The sequence below is a fragment of the Dromaius novaehollandiae genome, chromosome Z (assembly GCF_036370855.1).
Source record: "Dromaius novaehollandiae isolate bDroNov1 chromosome Z, bDroNov1.hap1, whole genome shotgun sequence".
NCBI lineage: Eukaryota > Metazoa > Chordata > Aves > Casuariiformes > Dromaiidae > Dromaius > Dromaius novaehollandiae.
Window position 1 is genome coordinate 289,309 of NC_088132.1, and position 23,374 is coordinate 312,682.

The following is a 23,374-nucleotide window of genomic DNA, read 5'->3' on the forward strand; positions in this document are numbered from 1 at the left end:
AGTTTTGCTCAGGACATTGTCATGAATCACAGCCCTAATTGTGGCTATGCTGGTGGTTTGCAAAATAGGATTGTGGCTTATAAAGAAGTACCAACAAACAGGTCTTCCTAGCAAAAACAACCTATCATTTCCAACATAAGGGAGGACTGCTATATAAAACATTTATTATAATCTTTTTTCTCTCAAAAAAATCATTCTCCTGAAACTGCTGACGTTGGTATTTTTATTCTGGAAGTAGCCAAAACCATATTTATCATAAAATAAGCAGCAACCAATTGTTCTGCTGGGGCAAGTCAGGAACATTCCACTAGCTTTGATGAAGCTAAACTGGTACACACCAGCCAAAATAATCTGGTTCATTTTGTATCAACAGCAAACAAATGAAAGCACAACTATTGGTTCAAAGCAAAAGCAAATCATAGCTGCTGGTTTTCAAGTGCTTCCCAAGGAAGTCCTCAAACTATCCAACATGAAAGAGATGATATTCTCAGGAAGTTCAAAATATCAAGAGGTTTTTCCAAACACCTGTTCATGATGACAGTAAGTAGCACAGACAGCATCTAAGGAAATTTTTCTTTCATTTTTTTCTTTACAAATAGTGAAAAGAACCCCATCCATACATAAAGCAAACATCCTGCAGACTTAAGGCTGCGTGTGGAATTCAAGATTGCTCAGAAAGTCTCAGTCCTGTTTTTCCTTAAGTTCCTTGTGTTCCGAAATTATTTATAGTTTTCGGGAATGAACTACTGACAATGCTTTGAAACAGTATGTGCATTGAAGAATAAAAGTATGACATTCTGTCTGCATTGTTTTGGTACACCTATTCGGTGTACCATAAATATATTGTACAGCTTAAGGAATGCGTTTCTTGTACTCAGCAGTTAAGATGTGTGGTTTTTTTGGTTTTTTTTTTGCTATGGAATATAAAAACCATACACTAAACTGACATCATTTTGTTAATTTGTGCAGTAGGGCAGCTCACTGTGCTGAATCTGAACTGCATAAATGCATATGCTATAATAGAGCACTACCAGGGTGTAGTATATACCTCACATGGTAAATCTGTAGCACTCTATCTGCGTTAGACAAAATACTATATGTCTGTTGCACAAGTGCACCTGCACCATGGCGTAAATACAAAAATTGTGATTTGTCCATGAAGTGGAAGATAAAGCACATTGTAGTAGTATATGACATAATAGCTTTTGTTCTAGTCATAGGAGTGGTCAGGTCATAAGATTGAAATTCCACACTATCCATCGAAAGTTTATTTCTCAGTCTTCATGACTAAGGTTTAAATTATTTGTTTTTATAATGTGCCGGAAAGTAGTGTTTTCCAGAGCTTTTTGTTTATTTCATTCCACTACTAGACATCTGGATTTAGGGAGCATGTTCCTGATTTCATCTATATTGGAGTCAGTAACAATGACTCCACTCAGGCCAAAAGAATGGCACTGGCACAGGAAAGAATCAGTCTAGTATGCAAACATTGCCTGTGCCAAAACCTGATGCTCTGTTGAAGTATGTGGCTTATCTGGAGTCCTGTGATATTGGCTTGGCTATGCACAAAGCCCTGATGTAATAGTGACCCATAAGAACAGCATACAGGTTAGGACTATATCCATTCTGCACTCACTCTGGCATATGCATCTGTGTCAGACTTGTGCAATGTTAGGTTGGTAAGTATTACAGTGATCCTCTTACAGTAGGAACCTCCTTACTCTCCAAGTCTCTTCCTAACAACTTTTTTGTCCTCTTGGATAAACATGCTTCCCTAAGGTAAACCCAGGATGGTGGCAGACATCACTGTGGTCTGATGTATAGCTAGATGGACAGTGCACTGGACTGGAGCACAAAAGATGTTGTTTTAGTACGAGTTCTGCAGCTGGCTTGCAACATGGCCTCAGTTCTCCTCTGTCCTCGCTTTTACATCTGTAAAACAGAGAGAATTACACTGTTCTGCTATGTGAAGTGTTGTAAGAACCACAGAGGAGAACTGTGATAAGAATGTCTGGGACTAACACGTTATTATCAGCTAACCCACTTGGTGTTCATGGGAAGTACATTAATCTCTGTCTATTTCTGTTTCAGTTTTTCAGTCTCCTCCATATGCACTGCAAGTACTTTAGGGCAGGTTTTTACTCTTACCGTGCTTACTGTGAGCCCTTTGGATATTGAAAGCTCTGTCATGAGGAATGACAAAGTTATTAGGTAAACGTTTACATCATTTTCCTGCTGGCCCTTCTGAGGTGTCCTCTACCCTCCGTAGGAAACCTATATGCAAGGAATCCTCCATCTATGGTAGAAGACCCAAAGAGCATGAGGAGAAGGTACAGTTCAGCTGCCAGAATGCATCCCTGGGTAAGCACTGAGAGTAATGAGGTGGCCAGTCGGAAGCACACCTGTGTGAATTATTTGTGGCTACTAGTGAAACAGATTCCTCATTAATAAATTAAGGACTGCAATGTCATAAATACGGACTAACTTGTGCAACTAAACCTGGAAGTCATATGTCAGCCTACAGTTAGCTGGCTGGAGTGAACATCTCAACCCTGTGACAGTCAGGACAGTGAGGAGGTGAACTGTGGTTTACATCTACATGTGGACAGCAGGAAAGCAGAAGATAAAAACTGTGATGACACAAACTGATTCAAAGTGGCCTTCTTGGTAATGATTCTTCTAATTGAGTTCCTTGTTAAATAGTAGACAAAGGTGCCCATTCTGTGATGTTTTATCTTTGCCATATGGCCTTCTTTGGATTTCAGTCTGTCTGCAGCAGACTCCCTCTGTGACCTTGAGCAAATCGCTTCAGCTCTGTGTCTCTGATCTTCAATTGTACATTTATTGTCACAACGCAAACCCATGTCAGAGGGATGTAGGAGAGGTGGGTGCAATAAAAATATTGAGGACAGTACCCAAGCACCTACACATGCCTCCCACTTCTACTTGGGGGTACCTGCAGCCTAAAACAAGCTCTATATAATATTGGTGTCAAAAATCCATTGGAAGTTTTCTCCTATCCCCTTCCAGCATGAGGCAATAGAACTTATAAATGCTTGATACATCACATGCTTAAAAAAAAAGAAAAGAAAAGTTCTTCCTTTTGTTTGCTAAATTGCAAGGAATGGTGCAGCCCTGTTCAGCACAGAACATTCTCCTAAGCTCAGCGTGGAGACTGCTCAGAACAAAATGAGTATCTGGGTGAAGCATTAGTATGTCAGCATATCTCTCAGTAGGCACTCATTGGCATGAGGAGTCTGTAGAGGGCTCCACTTCCTATCAAATAAACTCTAGCTGTGACTATCATACGTTCAAAATTAATAGAGACGCTGAGATAAACACTTCCTGATAAGTGTCTCTCACCAGAGAGGCATAGGTGCCTGCTCTCTCCTTCTGCCCTATTCAAACTGCTCCCACAGGGAACTCTTCATTTTTGCCCACTTGGGCTTTACCGTCCACTCCTTGTCCCCTAACCACCACACGGTCCATGGAAAAGTCTGCACTGGTTCCTTTTCCTTTAATTCAATACTTGAATTCTGTACTTGCTCCCTTTCTTGCAATAGAATAATGAGATATTTTTCAAGTGAAGTCAAAGTGATCAGACTTCAACTTAATAAACACGTTTTCTGGGCTAGTGGTTGCAACTTGTCTTTTGTTAATAAAAGGTAGCCATTGTTCTTAGGCCAAGATATACTTTATTCCTTATTTATACATATGCATTTCTTTTTTATATCCTTTATATACATATATATATATGCACCAGAGCATAAAGTGATCATCTCCTAAGGAAAAAAAAAGCAATCCTCCCATTAAATTGCTATACCATGGTAACATGCTGCTCTTTTATTATCTGTGGTGTCAGTCACTGCTGATTCTTTTAAACGGTTTATCCACAACAGAGCTATGCCCACTTATTAACCTACTGGATAGCCTGATTTCTCATCACCTCTAGGAGCTATTTATGTCTCAGGGGTCAAACATCACCACCTCTAAATGGCTGTGTTTTCACACCCACTCTGCAAAGGTGCCAGTGACTGCACAAGGCAAGGGACCTAACAAAGGATCTGAGAAATATTTGGTGCACAGAGTCTCCAGGATGCAAACTGTCATGAAAGGATGGCATAAGAATCTCAAGCAGATTTTTCGTGTGTGTATGTTTGAGAATAACTTCCACTTTATATCACAAAGTAGCTTTCACTCTCTATGAACAAAACAAACCATGATTCCCAGACTTACTGGGAAATAAGTTAGCTGGGCATTCAGTGCTACTTCTCTGTCAGGGACAGAGGTTTGTCAAGCAGCTGAGGCAATTCTTTATACCACATAGTATTTGTTGGAATATTCTGCCTACTTTACTGCCAGCAACAAGCTGCTGGGGAAAACTGCAGCAGCAGTGGAAGAGAAAGGGGGAGAGAATTGCTGCAGGAAGAATCACTTAGAAAGAAGGAATAAAGGCTGACTTAGAGGTGGTTAATCTTTAGAAACAGGAGAGCTGGTGGCAGGCCATGTTGCCAGAAATATTAGTACATCTGGAAACTACCTGTGTTCATCTGATACCAGAGCTTCCTCTGGTCTAGAGACAATCATACCCCCCAGCTGTTCAGAAGGTGCTCATGAAGGATGTGCTGAGATTTCTGCTTAGCATTACTTTGTCATTTTTACCTCTGCTGTCGTAAGGTGCTATTACAGGTTTTATTATATTTATTCTCAGCATACTAGACTCAGACAGTGAGACACTATTATACCCACTGGGTAGGTGAAAGAGTGAGGAATTAGGAATATATACATACAACAAAGTGGAGCAGCAGCTCTATCCAGCCATCCACAAGTTATCCATGTAACCATCTCAGCACAGTGCACTGGGCCTTGCTGATAGGCAGAGCTTTTGGCTCAGGCACAACATGATGTTAACGTGGCTATATATGCTCAGTAAACACAGTGGCTCGCTGAGAGAAGTCCACTAGATGTGTTGCATGCTGGTAACACGTCCAGGAAAGCTAAGTGACTTGCTCAGAAGAGCTTCTGTTGTAGATCAATGAACTGAACCATGTCTTCTGGATAGGACCAGAAACACAGAACTGTTGTTTTCTTCCTATCTGTTCAATTACCTTGCATTTCTCTGCCTGAGTTAGTCATTATGCTTTTCATGCTATTAGCTTTCTCATTTGTAGATAAAATGTATTGGCCAGATCCCTAGTTAGCATAAATCTTGAAGTCACTGGCACTGTGCTGATTTACACCACCTGGAAGTATGGTCCACAGCTTCTATTTGGCTTTTCACGAAGTCTTTAGCTCTGCTGTTACATTTCTTTGCCTGCACTTAAAGAAGGAACTTTTCCTAGGAAAAGCTGATGGCGTCTTGGTCAACACTGCTGAAATTCTAAGCAAATGTTTCTCAAAGATTTGCTGATGCCACCTCAAGAATTTTGGTAAACAGCTAATTTGGAAATTATGCTGTTTGACCTTTTAGTGCTCATTGGTCCTGTTTCTTATTCACTATCAAAAGACATAAATAACAACACACTAAGGCATTGCAACCAGTTGTTGTAGAAGGAACTTTGATTATGATGACTCTTAGTGAAAACTGTAGATGAAATTTCAAGATGTGGACCAAAACAAACTTCAGTTCGGATATATCAAACTAGCTTTCCATCTAATTATATCAGAACTCAATGTGGCACCCAGACTTCGTATAAATAATCTTAATAATTGGAAGTGACATAAAAGCATGAACTTACACACTTTCTTGAATTAGAGGCAGAGATCTTTTATAGAGGAGGAGAGAGTGGATGACTTCTGTCTCTAGCCAGCTGAACATCGTTGCAATTTAAACAGTATTAGTAGATGAGAGTGTTCTAAAACCCCATGTGTGAGTCTGAGTTTATGGCAGGGTTGGCAGCAACCTCTCTGTGACATTTTTACCTAGTTTGGTGTGCTCAGAGCACTCTTTCCCAGCACTATCTTATGAGAGGTGTGTAAGGGTTCTGTGTGTCACTTTGCCCTCTTGTTACTCCCATTCTCAGGCACAGAATAGGTGATATTCCCCAAAACTATAGTTTCTTAGACCTCCAGGTATATTAATTTACCTTTCTTGGCTCATCTGTGTAGTAAAAGCAAGGTTCTGAACTTCTGCAGGCTTCACTGTATTAAGTGAGGTCTTATCCTTTTCTTCTTCTGATGACACCAAGCTATTCGACCAAAGCAGAGAGGTTACAGTGACACACATTCACTTACTACTCCTATCCGCTTTAGTGAACTGAGTAACAGGCATGAGGCCAAGCTCATCAACTTAGTGTATTACTTAGTTCAAAGGATCAGTTGTGTCTTTATGTGTGGTCCCCCAATGTGGTTCTCAGCAGGATCATGTCACTGCTTGGATAGCAAACAAGTCATCCCGTAGAGCTCACTGCCAAAATTAAGTTATCCAGAATTAGTCACCCACACCAAGCAAGCTGTCTACGAGGATAAAGCCATTTCTTGGAGGCAAAGCAACTTATCCTGAGATAGATGTGAAAGTCAGTCAATTGGACTGCATGGTAGTGGTGACTATTACTTCCCAGGGGCATAACCAGCATTTAAATGAACTATTTCAAGAGCTGACATGTGCTCTGCAGATTAGAATTCGATCAGATTGTCTGCATCAGACTGAATGGGTGGCTTGAATCATACTTCTGCACTGACTGGGTGACTAGAAATCTAAAGCTGATACAGAAAATGGAAAAGGAGCCCCATGAAAGATTGCTCACAAGGGGTTGGCAGGAATTGCCATCTCAGATTGGAGAGCCCTTCACTAATGCTAGTTATGAACACTTCCCAGCAGAAACAAGCGGGTCGCAATGCGATGTGAGAATGTGCTCAACATTACCCATGAATCAACATCAACATGTCAATATATCAACCATGAAGAAGCAAAGCAGCTGACAAGAAGGCAAGGACAGCCAAGTTCTCTGTTTCCTAGTTGTGTTTTGCACCTGCAGATGTGGTTCTGGTCTGTGGGTCTTCTGCATGGTATCTTGAAGCTAGCACACAGTGTAATGCCATGTAATTATGCTAGGACTGGTATTTGCTGTCTGTGGTTTGAAGTCTCTTCTTCAGAAGTGCTTCACTTGTTTTCCTGTCAACATCTTACATTTCCTCTGCCCATGTGACTTGTGGCTTTCTAGAGTGTACTAAAGCTCACTAATGGGCAGGCTTAATTCAGAACATATATGTGTCACCGTGGTCACATACATGCTGTTACAACCCCAGCCTTCCATTTCAGGACCCATAGACCCAAAAGAAGAAAAATCCTCTGTGAAGGCAATTGGAAAAAAAATGCTGGAAAATTAGGGAACTAAAGGATAATCTGAGTAGGTGGTGCTGAAATAGAAAAGCCTAGAGTTAGAATCTTATATTAGTGAAAAATCCTATGATTCTCACCAGTTTTCTCCCTCATTGGAGTAAGGTGACCCAGATAGCATTTAGCGATGCAGACATGCCCGTAACCTGGTTAATGCTCAGCCTATCCTACTCTCCCTAACACTAGTTGCATCCTACAGCCATTGACCTGATTAGATGAAGGAAATTACATCCCTGTCCTGTAATTTTGTGGACTCCCACTATAAAAATGCTGCATTAAGGAGATCCCCTTAATTAATGAAGAGGACACCACGTTATAGCTCAGTGGCCAACCTGCTATTGCTGTGTGATCTAAGTACATGTCACATATTGGGCAAGATCTGTCAAACTCCTCCAAGTTTCAGTCATGCAAGTAGCTGTATTGACTGTCTGTTGGACTACTCATGCATTTATTAATGACGTGCTAAAGCATGTTGGTGAAGATATTCAGCTTTAGGCCTAGGAGATATATAGGGTCATTCTACAGTTAACAGTCTGACTCCTTTCAGTCAAGCCTGATTTCCTTTTTACCGAGAGGAACATGACACAGGTGAAAGGCCATGACACCTGCCAGAACCACAGGACAGGAAGGAGAGATGAATTAACCTGATATTCATAAAAACTTTGAAACTGCAAGTGTGCCACAGACAGAAGCGAAGTTAGCACTGATGAGTACTGTGACACATCTCACTTCAGTGGGATCCTGACATGAGAGGCAGTGGCAGCCCAGCCCTGTTCAATGTGTTGTAAGAGGTCTTTGAAACTTCAGAGCTGCTAAAGCACTTCTCTCTTTGAGTGAAACGTCAAGGTGGTGGAATCTGATTTTACTCCAAGTCAGGCAAATTAAGGGTTAAATCCTGGTTCTTTTAAAGCTCAGAGTGAAGCAACCATTGATTTTGCTGGATCAGGACATTGCTTTGGTTTCCACTTCTGTCCATACATTGTCTTCACCACAGAGACAGCCTGGACTCCAGCGTCAGTGGTGCCTTTAATTTTTCCCTGAAGATTGTCTCACTCAGGAGGGTGTCCTTATAGCCTAATTCCTAAGTGATACTTTACCTGAGGCACAGAGGGCACACATTAACAGCCCGGTGCTGATGAGTCTCCAGTGCCTTCCCACCTTTCCTCATCAGTGCCCAGGAGAACAGAGAAATCTTTCTGTAATTCACTGGCAGAGTTATTGAATACCTCCTCTTACCACAGCACCAAGAAACACACATATGCCTCTCTGAGTCAAGGTAAACTCAGGGACATTCAGCAGCTTGGTGAAATAGCTTCACAGCATGGCATTTTAGGCTAATCTGCATACTTGACTACCAGGCACCTAAGTTAACTTTTGATGACATGATTACATTAATTACAGCAGGAGAAAGCAGAACAGGCTTTACAGCAATGAGTTCCCATTCATTGCATCAGCAGAGGGGAGGAGATTTAGGGCTCGCCCAGGAATAATTTTCTTATAGCAGAAAAGGCTGATTTTGAGAGGAAAAATATTGTTTCTGTCATGGAAATTCCTTTTACTTTTGCATCAGGAAGCCTAACAGTAAAAATAAATTTGGAGTCCCAGCAGACAAAATACATACATTTAGAATTTTTATTTAAAAACTAAAACTTTTCCTCCAAAATATGTGTTCTTTCTTAAATTTCACATTTCTGTAAATATGTTTTCTCAGTTTCGAAAGGACCACAACATTTACAGGGAAATTGAACTCTAGTGCAATTGTAAAGAGGTATTATTTAAAAAAAAAAAATTAGTCCCTCCTCTGATACTGAAAACAATGGCAAAAGTAGCATTGATTTCAGTATAGCAGGATGGAGATCTGGCAAGACATAACAGGAAAACAGGCTTGGTGACTTGGTGAGACACTCCTCCCACAGCTGCTGCTGGTGTCAGTGGTTTTCTGACTCAAGGAATAGATAGTGGAAACCGGAATCATTTGGAAGTTGGGCAGTGAAGATGCCCACTCCCATGAACTTGTCCAGTACAACCTGTTTCATAAGCAGCATCTGGGGAAGTGTGACATTACCGCTGTAAGAGCATATATATCCAAGACACACTTGTTTAAATAAAGACAAGGGTGAAATATTGGTCCATTGTAGCAAACAGGAATTTGAACCCAATGGGAACAGGACTTTCCTCAGTGATACCTGAATGAATTTAATTGAATAGATGGAAAAGGATGTGGAAAAAAATTCTGTTTAAGCCTGCTTTATTTTCATCATGTTTTCTTTGCTAAACACGCATATGGAATTCAGACCAGTATAACCAGGTTTAAATCAACCTGAGTGTGTTCATACAAAGATTTAGCCATTTAATCAAATCATTTTTAACTTTTTGAGTTAAGATGTTAAAGCCAAAAAACTGCTTTAAGTTAAACTGATTCATTTACTATAGAGACAGAGCCTTGTTTTACAGAGAAAACTGTGATGATTGACAGAAAAAAAAAACAGTGCTGCCCATCATCAGTGATTAACATTGCAAAAAGCCATTTCAAATGCTGCTGCTTCACAAATAGGATTTTGTAAAGCAATTATCCTTGAACTAAACTATTTTGAGACTAAAAAGTTGTAAAGCTGAGAGTATTAAAAAAGATTGCAAACTGTTTCTCTAAAGTGCTGTAATCTTTCCCTTTTGCATCCTATCAATAACAGAAAATCAAGGCTAGCAATCTTTGTATAAATTTCTTTACATGATTGAGTTATAAACCCATGAAAATCAAGGAGTGAGATCAGAAGAAGAAACTGAACTATCCCAGCTAGAAAAGCTGTGATAAAGCATAGACTATTGTAGGCACTTAAGCAGTTGCATTAGCTGCCAGCAGAGAAGATCTTCTATGAAATAGTGCAGTTATTGTACACTGAACCATGACATTTTAAGTAATCCATCAAAAACATTCTTAAAATTGGAAAATAATGAAGCTGGTGAAATAAGACCTGCCTAGAAAAGCAAACCACAACATCTCTAGTAATACTGTGACATATTCTTGAGCAAGTAGGAGAGGATTTACTCTACTGAAATGAGAAAGTTCCATTGACCAGAGGGATTTCTGTCAATTTGGTATAATATTTAGAAGATATAATTCCCACACAGTAAACTCTCTTAAATTGGAATCAATTAACTAAAGACGGTTTCACGTGGAGTTGGATTCTACCAAACACAGAAACCACCAACTGAGATAATATTCAGCTCTTAGTGACATTACACTGCACTTTACTTCTGCAGTTCTGCTGCCAGCCTGCAGCCACCCCTGGCTGCACCCACCTACTTCCCCTGGACCGCTTACATGCTCAGCCTGTCCTCTGTGCTGATTGCTTAGGGCCTTCCCTGTGCATTGCTCTGCTTTCAGAGGTCAGACCCTTTTTGAACATCATCTTTGCATTCGATTCCCTGGGCTTTTGAAACCAATGTTAAAAATGATTGTAACTCCTCTGCAAAGCTTTTTTCTTTCTTCCTTCCTTTTCTTTTTTAACCCATACATTACCAGTCTTTATTACCTGAAGATATTTTGTCTGTGGGTCACAGGGGACAGGGACAGATAGGCACAGCAACCCTCTCCTCCTTTCACATATGTATGCTTACTCAAGCTAATAGAAATTGCAGAGAATGCTTTTTCTAAAAAACACTTACTCTGTGTCACTACAAAGAACCAAGGCAATAAGAATTACACTCCTGAGTTCCAGGTTCAAGCCTGTGCTGTGGGGTGTGGTGGGCATTTTTCTTCCCAAACAGCAACTAGAGAGCAGACAGAGATGTTTGACCTAGAGTTCGAAGGTCATTTGAGCTTCATGGAGCCTGTAAGGGTTAGGACTGCCCCTTGCAACCCAGGTGCCCTGGCCTCCTCACTTTGCAGTCATGAACATACAGTGGCTGGTTGAACATGCTCAGAGAATCACCTGCACAAGCTGTGCCTTCCCCGAGGTCATTTCAGAGCTCCAGCTGGGCCATAAGCAAGTGAATGCTGTAATGCTTGCAGTCAGGCTGGTCCCACATAGCAAACTGAGAGTAAGTTTTTCTGCAGGTCCACCTCTCCCCTCAGATCTACCCTGAAGACAGGACATCCAGGATATTCCCTGGGGACTCCGGAGGGCAATGGGAGATGGGCAGTTTTGTAGTCTCCTTTGCTCTTGGCCTCTCTGAATGCCCCTCCAGTGTCCTCTGTCTCTGCCCACATGGGAGAGCAAGGTAACCCATTTCTTAGCGCAGCAGGACCTTTCAGTGTCATGTGCAAACTATTGGCTACAAGCCTGGGTAAGCACTACAGCAACAGAGGAATAGAGAACCTGTACTGTTGCACAAATCTTTGGGGAGCAGCTCAGCAGGAGCTGAAAGTAGAAGGAGTAACAAGCCTGAGGCCAGAACACAAAAGTGCAGAAGCAAGAAGGATATATATGAACACTTTTTTAATTCTAAGAAGGTGATCTCCAGACATTTTATCCAGACATTCACTTAATTCTGAAAAGATGATATTGAAATGTGTTTAAAGAAACAGTATCAACTTAAAATCACTCTGTCTGTGAAGCTGCTTGGAGGTTTAAAGTAACATGTAAGTTCACAGCAGCGGAATTGACAATGTCAATCTGTTTTAGTTTGTTTTCTTTGCTAAGTACTTTTGGCATCCCTTAACACAATTAGTTTCACTGATTTCACCCTCTCTTCAAAATACTTGCCTGTTCCCTTTCTGGCTGCTGTGTATCTTTTGCACACCCGTCACAGGGAAAAGATCGACTGAAAATGGGAAAGTATATCTGTAAATCCCCTAATGCAGCAAGTCAGAAGCACATGCAACTACCACAGCTACTCTGAACTGGCTGTTTGATTACATTTTAAGTTGATAATGTCTCATTAAGTGCCATCATGAATGGAGGTTTACTAATTACAAATGCAAGTGCAAAAGAAGCAAGTCAAAAAGTGCCTGAATTCATATTCCATTATAAAAACACATAATAAAACAGAGATTATTTCCAATGGTAGAAACTTACCAAAGTAAACCGGCTTCCCACATATGGGACAATAAGAAATCATTTTCAGGACTGCTCTGTACGACACGCAGCATTCAACACAGCTTATGAAAATAGCAGTCTTCAGCTAAGCAACAGGAAGACCATGGCCAACAGCAAGAAGATGACGTGTTTTGCTTTTGAAGCAGGATGTTGTGGCCATAGGTAAATGAAGGCACTGCAGTATGAAAAACGGAATTCAAAGAGAAATGGCTAAACCAAAACTGGAGACTAGAAACACTTCTCCTCTGCCAGTACCTGAGAATTTCTGGGTTGCATCTCTATGCCTGTCCTCCACATCTGGCTGAGATGTTGTTGATATAAATATTTTTTGTAAGAATGCCAAAAATCAAAAATTGTCTGGTGACATTTTTTTTCATCTTCAAAGAGACAGGAACACTATTAGTAACAAGGTGATCCCTAAATTTTATTTTTCCTTATGTTTGAAGAGTTTCCCATGTATTGGAAGACAAATCTAAAAGTACCACAGCTATTTTAGCAGAAAGGTTCATAGTGTTATAAAGACATGTGAGTGTGGGGGAGGGTGACCTATGTGTATGTGACTGCAGAGGTCAGTCTTTGAGGATGTTTAAAAGTCTGCTGGAAGGGCAGACTTGGCAGCCCTGCTGTGAAAGGCATGCGTAAGAAGAGAGCAGGTTCAGTTTGGCACCTGTCTGAACTTCTTAGGCACTTTGGACACATACAGTCAAAGAAGAAACAGCAGCTCAGCTGCATCCAATGATGATGAGTACCTCGACAATACACACAGTGTGCATATAGTGAACTGAATTCCCTGGTAGCCCTGAACATCACCCTCCATAACCTGTACTTCTTCAGAAACACTCCAAAATCATGTTTCTCATGATATGTGCTGATGGGCAGTAGGTCTGTGCTAAACTGGACCATGCTGGGCCCACCAGTCCAGAGAACGCCCTGTTTACCAAATTCTTCTCTCTGGGAGTTTTTGATACACAGATGAGAATAACTTTCAGATTTCCAAAATATTGCAAGAATTAGACACATATTTCCTCTTTTTGTTTGATGCAGTAGGGAAGAATAACTGACAGAATTAGTAGGGCTCAGGTTCTAGGCTCTGCTCTGCCACAGACTTTATGGAGGGCTTTTTCCTGCTCACATAAGCACAGTGTCACTTCTGTAGCTTTGGACATATGTAACAGTGTACTTTATAGTAACCAGGGGAGGATGTGAACATGCTCCTGATTGTGAAGTGCTCACATATGGCAGTCACAGGAAGAGAATACAGTGGAAGGAAGTATACACTGGATATGACCTGAACTGGCATTTCGAGCAAAGTGGCTGTTCCCAGTTATGCTTGTCTCTCACTTACCAGCAAAACAGGAGTGTGTCGACATCACAGCCACACTTTCTGCAATGTACCAGTACAGCTTGCCTACCTGCCACCACAGTGCATGCAAGACAGGAAAGCCTGTGGCAGGAAGTGAGTCATCACTCTGTTGCTTAATTCTGAGTGTTCCAAGCTAACCCCTTTTTGAACATTTGTTGCAGATGAAGGTAACAGTGCTGAGTATGGCTTTATCCAAGTTTTTGTAGTGGAACTAAAACCGGGAGCCTTCATTTTCAGTGTCCTGCCCTTTGCTTCCCTGCCTGTGCCAGTGAAATGTGAGCATCAAGTCATGAATACAAGGAGCAATTGCTGGGGTACAGTTTTATGCCACTTTGCACAGAGCAAATGAACCAGAGAGGCAGTCCAATGAGTCTGTTTGTTAGAGAAAAGATGTGAATGGTAGTTAAAGCTTCAGAGAGAATTGACTGAAACACCTTTTTCTAAATCTCTCCATAAACTGCATTACACCTTTTAATGAAACGTCAACAAGACCTTTGGTGATGTTTCCAAATGTTAAATGAAGTCATATTTCTACAACACACAAGTGCTGCCTGAGATTTTCTGAACAGAAACCCCACCAAAACTTCCTCATTTCTGCATTGCTTTGTACATTTGACAGTACTCCGTGTACAGGGAGTTTCATGTCTTATCCTTTCTAGCCAATTCATTCCCCTCCTTTGATTGAAAGTCTCCCTCCTGAAGCAGTGAGGGTTGGAAGGAGAAGAAGAAAATGAAAAGACATCATTTCAAACACAAAATATAATGATAAACCTACAAATGTCGGTACAGGGCCTTGTGACAGGTACAATGTCTGCAATAACTATGACTTTTTTTTTGAAGTGACTAGATTTCAGTTTGCCTATGTCTTTTTAAGCTATCTCTGATGTCTAATTTTATAAAAAAATTGTTGCCAGTAGCATTGGTCACAGGTATAAGTATTTTTTGTCACTCTTTCATATGAGCAAGAACTTTGGTGCTTATATTTTCTAGAGTTAATTGCTGGTAAAGATTACTGGTCAGGGAAACCACACACATGCACATCTTCTAGCATGCATTTTGGCTGTCAGTGAAGACTTCGCCAGCAGAATTACCTTTGCAAACCTTTTCTCAGGCTGACTAGAGATACTAATGGCCTGCAAAGCAGTCTCCTCTTCCTAATGACTCAAATATTAACTGCCCTAATATTATTTATTGACTTAATGGGCTCCCAAGAATGAAAGAGGACACAGAGACTGAATTCAGGCAACCTGAGGAGCGAGAAAGCAGTTCACCAGCACAGCTGTAGGGAGGTCTGCAGCACTCTCCTGCCTCTCTTCACTCTTCCCCTTCTCATTCAAAGGTGTGAAAGCAGTAATGCTAAATGGTGGAATACTGTCAAGTCTCTCTCTATCCAAGGTCCCCTGGGCTTTCTGGTGCTAAGGATTCAAGCACTGATGAGCATTAAAATCTGCATAAATCTGTTTCAGTTGAGTTGCTTTGGCTCTCAGCAGCTGAGGTACGGCCTGTTATGTCTTGCAGCACTGCTGTAAAGTGTATAAACATCCCTGAGATCATCTCCTTGCTCTGAGCACCTTCCCCACCACCTAGTCTTCCATTGCAGTCACAGCTTTGCTCTCACAGGGGGAACCAGGCAGAACTACAGGGTTGCAGCAACAAGTATAGCTGGTGCTGCTTTAAATAACTTTGTGAGTCTCTGGGGGCACTAGCAATATGTTCTTCATTTTAGAAGCAGCCTGAGACAAGGCAGAACAACTGAGTACACATGTAGCGCTCCTTCCTTCCTGGCACTCACTTGGTAAACATGCGCATTATTACATTTTGCTGTCTGTGAGAGACACTGATTATGGGCTCGAGCTCTCCTCCCCTGGTGGCCAGGTTGCACCGGCTTCTTCTGTTACGAGATTTTTCTCAACAGAGTACTGACTGTGGGCCTGGGAGGGCATGGGGCTCTCCTCCTTCAGCAACATGATGTAATTCCTTCACACCTTGGTGCTGCTGGTGTTGTCCCTGATGGCAGCACAGGGTTCAGCCCTTGGTGTTCGTGAACAGGGTGAGAGTAGCAGCTTTCCTTGGCTTGTCCTTATGGACTGCAGGATGGTGGTCAAAAGGGCAGAAGAGTACATTGGGTTTAGGATTCCAAAATTCAGATTAGAATTTGCAATTTTCTCACCTGTTGTTAGGCATATAAGCCTAAAATAGCGGTAAGCTGTGTGCTCAGATAAGTCAGTGGCAATTTTTGTCAGTCTTGCTTTTAGGATATCAGGTTAGAACCAGCTGAAATGCTTTGAGCTGTGTGGGGGAAAAAAAGATTTTTTTATATAATATAAAACAACATTTATTTTAGCATTTTTTTTCTTTTCTTTTTCCTTGGTGAAAACTATTGTTTGCTAATTGAAAAAAAGATGGAATGAAATATATTAAACTGGAGAACTCTGCAACAGAGAAAGAAAAAGTAGAGTTAATTTAATGAGCCCATTTCAAATGCTATCAAATAATTTTGTTCAGTTGTTTCTGGGGGGTGTTTTTGTTTGTTTTTTTAATCAGTTCAGATGAGAGTAAAGCTTTTCATGAATGAATAGATCTAAATATATCTAAATATAGTCATTACCTTTGTGAAGGAGTTATAAGTAGTGTTTTAAAAACAGGATTTTGGGGCCCATTTCTAAAAAAAGTCCCAGAAACTATTGATTTTTTAAGGCTTATACCTGTATCACTGATTTCCTGCTTAAACCAGCAGAAACACAAACAGCAGAACTTCAGAATGATGCAGCATAGCATCAAAGTCAGGAATAGATTCTACATGTTTGTTCTGGTGTGGAAAATAGGTCTTCTTTCATGTCTATACAGCACCACCCACTGGAAGACATTACCTCCCACTTTAGAAGACCATATTATCTTACACTACTTGGGAAACATAGGGCATCTTTTTTTTCACTGTCTGTACAACTGATACGTGCACCCACAGCTTGGTGCTATATGTGCTCTTAATACTAGTAAGTGAATCTCATACTTTCACCTCATATACATCAAATACTGGCAGAAATTTACATCAGGAACAGGCCACTGAAGAAACTGCAGGCACCTGGAGAATCTGCAGTGGTTTTATTCAAGAGTAAGCTTTGATGTTTCCATGAAATAAATATTTATCTGATTTTGATGTTGAGTTTAATGTAAACAATATGTTGCCACGTGTTTCCTTCCCTAGAGTGTGCAGTCATGGCCAGATGATATATGAATTGTGACATATTCTTTGTTGTTCACAGAAAAAAATAATATCATCTGACATTTTACAAATCTCTGGAGAACACCAGCCACTTAAATCGTTTTAATCCATCGTTTAGTAAAATGTTTGGCCATGAACCAGCCATTAGCCAAGATTTTCTTCAGAACTGGACATGACTGTTGTCTCTTGAAATGACTGTTAAACATCTACGCTTTCAGTGAGCTTTGTACAGGTTGCAGGTGTGAGAATCACTTTTTTTACTCTGCCAACAAAAAAAACCCTATGGTTCCTCTTCCACACCTTCTCCTCTTCTATCTGCCACTTTTTCTCAAGTGCAAAGAGGAAACAAGGCAGTTGTGAATGACAACAGCCAGCTGGGAGATTTGGGGAAAATGAGTGTTTTCCTATCCAGAAGGCCCTCCCAGTCCCAGTTCCCAGCAGTCTAGAAGGCAATAAGTCAGTAGGAATGAGGTTGAGAGCATTAAGTGCATCCATTAGGTGTGTCACTATCTTGGAGCTGCCTCCTCATCATGCTGCAACTCTGATATTGACTGTCGGCAGCTGCTGGTGCAGCATGCAAATGCAGTTCGAAGGACTGCAAACGGAAACAGTGCTGACTTTCATGGACTAGGGCTTACCAATCTCCCATCTTGAAGAACTAAAAAATATGGACCAGAAAGAGAGATGGGTTCTGGTCTCTTATATTTGGCAGTGATATGCTTGGACAAGCTGGGATCTTCTCCTTTCTCATGTCTGTGTATCACTGAGGCATCAATGGCCCCATTCTGCTTAGGGAGACATTTCTTATCTGCTTTTGCAGTGGTGAGGGGCAGAAGGGGAGGGAGAAAAGAAAAGTTGTCATGTTGTCCAGGGCAGCTGCTGATAACAGACAAGGTTTCATTTGGAAAACTGAAAGGAGTGTGTTTACCAGTGGTAAGAAACATCATCCATGCGGTCACACATGCCATTTCTTCCCACCAACAAACACCATAGTGTCTAAAGGCTGAAGGTGGGAATTTGCAGGGAGTGGACCTAAGGCACAGACAATTTTCTGAACTGATTCATACCCCACAGAACTTTTCCTCATAAAATAGATGCTTCTCAAAGGTAGGCCGAGGTAGATAGGATGACATCATTTTTGCCCATATCCTGGCTGTGCAGGATGATGTTTGTGAATAACTGAAATTGCACCACTCCTGATTACACAGGACTCGGACATCAGCAACGTCTATCTTCTTTATGTAATCACCTATATTATTTATTTCTCAAATATAGTTGACCATTTGAAAAGAGGAGGCTAATGTAATTTTTAGGGAGCAAGTTGTATTTAATGGAGTTTTGGTTTGCATTAGCAAAAGCCTTTCATCTTGAATAACGTATCTCTCCTGTTTTGCCTGATTTTATCAATTTTTAAGCATTTTTAATTACCTGTGAGTTTTGTGTTCAGATATTCCCTATTATTTTTTGCATAGAAGCTGATATTTCATTCTTTGGAAATATGTTGTTGAAAACCAGTGTTCTACAGTAAAATAAAAGTATACTAAGCAAACAAATTCATCAAAAATAATTCAAATAAAGGCAGAACATCATCTGTCAATATTTTCTGATTCACTACAGTAAAGTGTAGCCAAGGGCAAAGTTCATCACGATTTATTGAACAAACGTGCAACACAGATGCAAACTAGTCAGACTTACAAGCTGCATCCCTGGCAGTGAGCCTCAGAGTCTTCTTGTGCACACACTGGCAGGTTGGAGCATGTCCTGGAGACGCTAGGAAAATGGATCTGGGTGTTGATATCTCCAGTGACTTGCTCAGAACCATAGTGAAAATACTTTTCATGAATTATATGATACTACTCCCACTAATTTTTCTCCTGCTTAGGGCCCTTTCCCTGATATGTATCCCAAGGTCTCTGGGATTTCCTTATTTTCTTTGCTTCCTCTTTTGCAGTCTTAGACATATTGTACAATTTTCCATGTTTCTCTTATAGCCAGTGGTTTTGTTCATTCTGCCCTCCGACAGAGTCAGTAAAGCAGAAAACATTAACATTGTCCATTGTGGGAAGAAAAGAAAAAACATCCCCATATAACTTTAAGTTAACTTCTGCTATCCTTGTATACCTCAGTTTTCCAGATCTGAGCAGCTACACAGAATTCTCTGGTTAAGCTCAGTACATATATATGGCCCTTTCACATTTTCTTTAATAGTGTCTCATAGAGCGGGTGTAAGGAATGAAATTTTAGTGGGCCTTCAAGCACAAGTTCCAGACATGAAAAGAACAGCAGTGCCTTACGCTGGCAATAAGGTCCTGTTAATAAATGACAGCGACGTTTTTAGATTCATAGCATCAGAACATGCCCTTGTTGAGAGGTCTGGGAAATTTCAGAGGAGGCCCTGCAAAGTTTGTGGTACCTGGAATTTGACTGGCTGTCTAGAACGCCTGCTGTATAAAGAATTTACAGTCATTGCTTTCCTGAATGGAGAAAAGAAAATCGGGTTTAAATGATGATCAATGCAGAATATGACTGAAAGAGATGAACTGTCATTCCCCCCATTCATTACTGCCATACCACAAACATCACACGAAAGAATGAGAGAACTGGATCCTGCAATATCACATCTCTTGATAATTAAAAGACTGTGTGTGGGGGTGTCACTCCACATAAAACCTCATAGGGAGGGAACTTCAGTGTCTCACCAACACTGTGGAAGTAATTCATACTCCTAAGCATAACCATCTAGCATCATAACTGCGCTGCTGTATCTGAGACATGCACATGAGTCTGGCAGGTAGGACCAGGACCATAACTTTGTGAGGAATCTCTGCTCTTCAATCTTTCCATCTAACCAGTCCTACACAACAAAAACTGGTACTTGTTAATTGTATTAGAGAGCTTTGTCATTAATGGACCAAGAAAACTGTTTCCATAGTCAAACTGTGTACTGAAGAGGGCTGATCAAACAGCAAGATATTATGCAACACACTCACCAACACTGTACTTTGGAAAGAAATAACTACAGTTGCAGGAATTTTGACCTTGGAATCATGTTTGCAGTAATGCATTACATAAAATTATTCTGATGAATGAATTCCTCCCTCACCATGCTATTAGCTATCACCATGCTATTAGCTATCTTGGACTGTATGTAGTGCCAAGAGAAGCAGAAGAAAGAAAATGAGATACAGAGCTTCACTACACATGTTCTGTCTTTATGCAAAAGAATACACAGAAAATACAGTAGTTTCCCTAACATGGACTGTATTGACCATAAAGCGTGATATTATTTTATCTTTTCCATTGCTTTGCATGCTGCAGTAAGAAATACAGAGAGCAGCACCTTCTGGGTTTGAGTTATGTTCTCTGACCCTGTGCTTGTGCTGGTAGAATAGAGCAGCAAATTCTGTATACATGGCACTGCAAACAGCTCATGGAGCTTGAGGTGGCAGGAGCAGGTGCTTTGCTGGACCTGTGTTTAACATCCTGAGCTTTGCACAACAGTTTCAAGTGTCAGGATTACTTTAGACTCTGCAAAGCAATCTCCTGTATGCCCGGCTGAAGCAACACAGCTGTGCCAGAGTACAAATTCCTGAAATTCAGAATCATAGTCCTGAGCAGACACCCTCCCTTTGAGCACAAGATTTCTGTGATGAACTTCAGGTTAGCTAGCTGCATAAGAGGCAGTCATCTGTGGCTCAGTGATGGGTCATGACTGGGGAGATCCCTGTGCGGGATATGTTGCAGGTATGTGTGCATAACCTTATCCCAGCTGAACTAGTGAGGTTGGGCTATTTGTCATCCTGTGCATGAGTATAAAGATATTTTAATGCCTAAGCCCAGACGAGGGGGTTGTGTTCCTTCTCAAATGATTCGGAGTAGTTCTGGTGCAGAATCTTCCAGTATTATTTGTTATTTGTTAGCCAGACTGCACATCCACAGGAGGACAAAATCTTCCTTTCTCCACATTCATTTTAAGACCCCCTTCGCTGTTTTTCCCTCTCTATCTTGTCAGTCTTCTGTAAAACAGGCATTTCCAGCTGTGGGAACTAACAGGTGACAACTACACCCCACTGACTAAAATTGGCATTTTTTCTTGCAGCTGTGATCCACTTTATTTCTGGCACATTGTACTGCTTCTGGCACTGTATCGTTCAGAAAATCCATATTTTTTCTAATTTTCCTGCTTTGCTTTTGGGAACAAACTCCTGCTTCTCCCTCACTTTGTTCTGCTACACAATGTTGAGCAACATCTCACCAAATGCCCCTCTGTCTGCACTGTTTGGCCCTCCAAAGTGATGTCCTTGACCGCCATTCCTACCTCCACCTGATGCCCATGGACCTTTGTCAAGCAGCTGCACTCTGAGAAGGTATCAGCAGACTGTATGCAATCAGGGACTCACTCTATTACCAGCAGCTAACTGCTGGCATCAGTCTTCTTTCTCCCACGCTATTGGCAGGAGCTGTGGCAAGCCTTCTCTGCCCATTTTTAATGCCTTTTTTTCCTAGCAGAAACTCCATCATAGCCTGCCTGCACAGGCTTCTTCCAGCCACCACTGCCACTTTAATACTTGCAGCCCTTTGTCTTGCATGATGGCAGCAAAAGGAGCTGACAGACCATTGGCACGTTTGCTGCCATGTGCCCCCTCCTCTTAGCCTTGCTACAACCCCATCCCAGATGTTGCTCTTTGACAGTCTTTCTTTCCAAGTGGAGTAAACTTCCATGGATTTCTTTGTTTGCAGTCACATACTCAAATAACAACAGGAAGAGTTTTATAAAGGGGTGCTAATGCACATACACACACACACAAACACACCCACATGTGTGCCCTGACAAGGCCATGCTGAAACCAGGCCCTGTTTAAATATTTTTCATTCAGCTTTTGCCTCTTTACTGTTTAATATAGCATTCTATCAACAGTGTAAACCCTCCTTGTCAACATTTTCATTTGCTCTGGGCTCTATCATATTCCCTATTCTTGAGTAGGAAGATATAAGCAGGGTCCCAAAGACAAGATTCCTTCCCAGTCCAACATATGTTTAAGTCAAACACCATTTTTTGGACTCAGTGTGGGTATAACTAGATGAAATTCTGTGACCTGCTACAAAGAAGGTCATTGTTATGAAAAATAGGCTCACGGCTGTATTCTTTAACAGTCATGATAGAGGAAATTACTGCTCCTTCTGAGCTGAATCCATGAATCCATGATTTTTCATCAGAAACAGAAACCGTAAAGTGTTTAACACTGTAAAATAAGTTCAGTAGAATCACCTCATTCTGACACTGTGAGTATTCTCCATCACTTCACAACTGCAACACACATATATCATTAAATGATGAAAGTACTAATTGCACTCAGCTGATGAAATGATGGTTTGTAAAATAAGAAGACTTTTAAAATATAGAATGTTTGTAATTAAAAAAATAATATTTATTGCTGTTTAATGAAGTTCTTTTCTTCTAACACAGCTATAAATAACAGTAATTTTCAGTAGGTAATTTTTTTGAGTGGTAAGAAAAGTTTTTTACATAGTATGATACCAGTGAGTGTTCGTGGTGGCAGAAGATTAAATACATCTGTCCTGCTTACCTAAGTCTTCTACCATTTTCTGTACCATAGGATTAGCAGCACTAGCACTCAGTCTAACAAGCGGGGTAATTTAAAGAAAGGAATTTCTGTTTCAGAAGCAAGAAAGTGAAAAAATATCAAGAGCACTCTGAAGAGGCTTTATTAACCATCATGCTTTATCAAGAATTTCTTCAAAACAAGGGCCAAGCTCTCAGCAGATACAATTCAGTACTGCTAGAAAGAAATTGCCAATTTTACCCTTTCATATGATGTTGAGCTTCTGGTAGGCAGAGTCACTTCAGTTTACATTTGTTTTAGACATGGTCAGAAGATCCAAAAGTACTGCACAAAGGGAGTTTAAGAAGATCCTAGAAGAATATTATCCTGTTTAAGTAGAAAGTAGGGAAAAATCGAAAGTACTATCTGTGCATGGGGACCTCATGTCTATGCCCACTGGAAAGACAGGAGGTGACTTTCATGAGTTTAAAGGAAATTCACAAGCAAAATAAAATTTGGATTTGATCAATGTGACAGGTTTGAGCACATCCCATCACATCAGTTTCTCTTCCTCTCTTTCTCCCCCTCTCTGTGCGGTCAGTGTGTGTCCTGTGTAAATCTCATGATGTCCCAACCAGTTTCATGATCAGGAATGGGAGTTACTCGTGGCCCATGCCCGCATCGGATTGACTTTCATGAAGACATGTACATTTACCAGAAGCAATTCATGATATGAATCTCATGACCTGTGGGCTAGTGATCACAAACCTTTCCATCAAGTTGATTAAACAACTGACTTTCTCTATTTCATCAGAACACCCTTGGCCAAGGAAGTCAGATTTTCTG

At 40.9% G+C, this 23,374-nt stretch overlaps 1 protein-coding gene across 1 annotated transcript in view; it reads right to left on the bottom strand.

Annotated features, from left to right (window-relative positions):
* Nucleotides 1-12,456, bottom strand: part of LOC112982753 (cysteine-rich protein 1-like) — a 34,348-nt gene extending 21,892 nt beyond the window's left edge. The window contains exon 1 of the mRNA XM_026099374.2: nucleotides 12,358-12,456. Within this exon, the coding sequence (XP_025955159.1) occupies nucleotides 12,358-12,400 (43 nt within the window). The 5' untranslated portion in view covers nucleotides 12,401-12,456. The remainder of the gene's footprint in view (nucleotides 1-12,357) is intronic.
* Nucleotides 12,457-23,374: the final 10,918 nt, after the last annotated feature.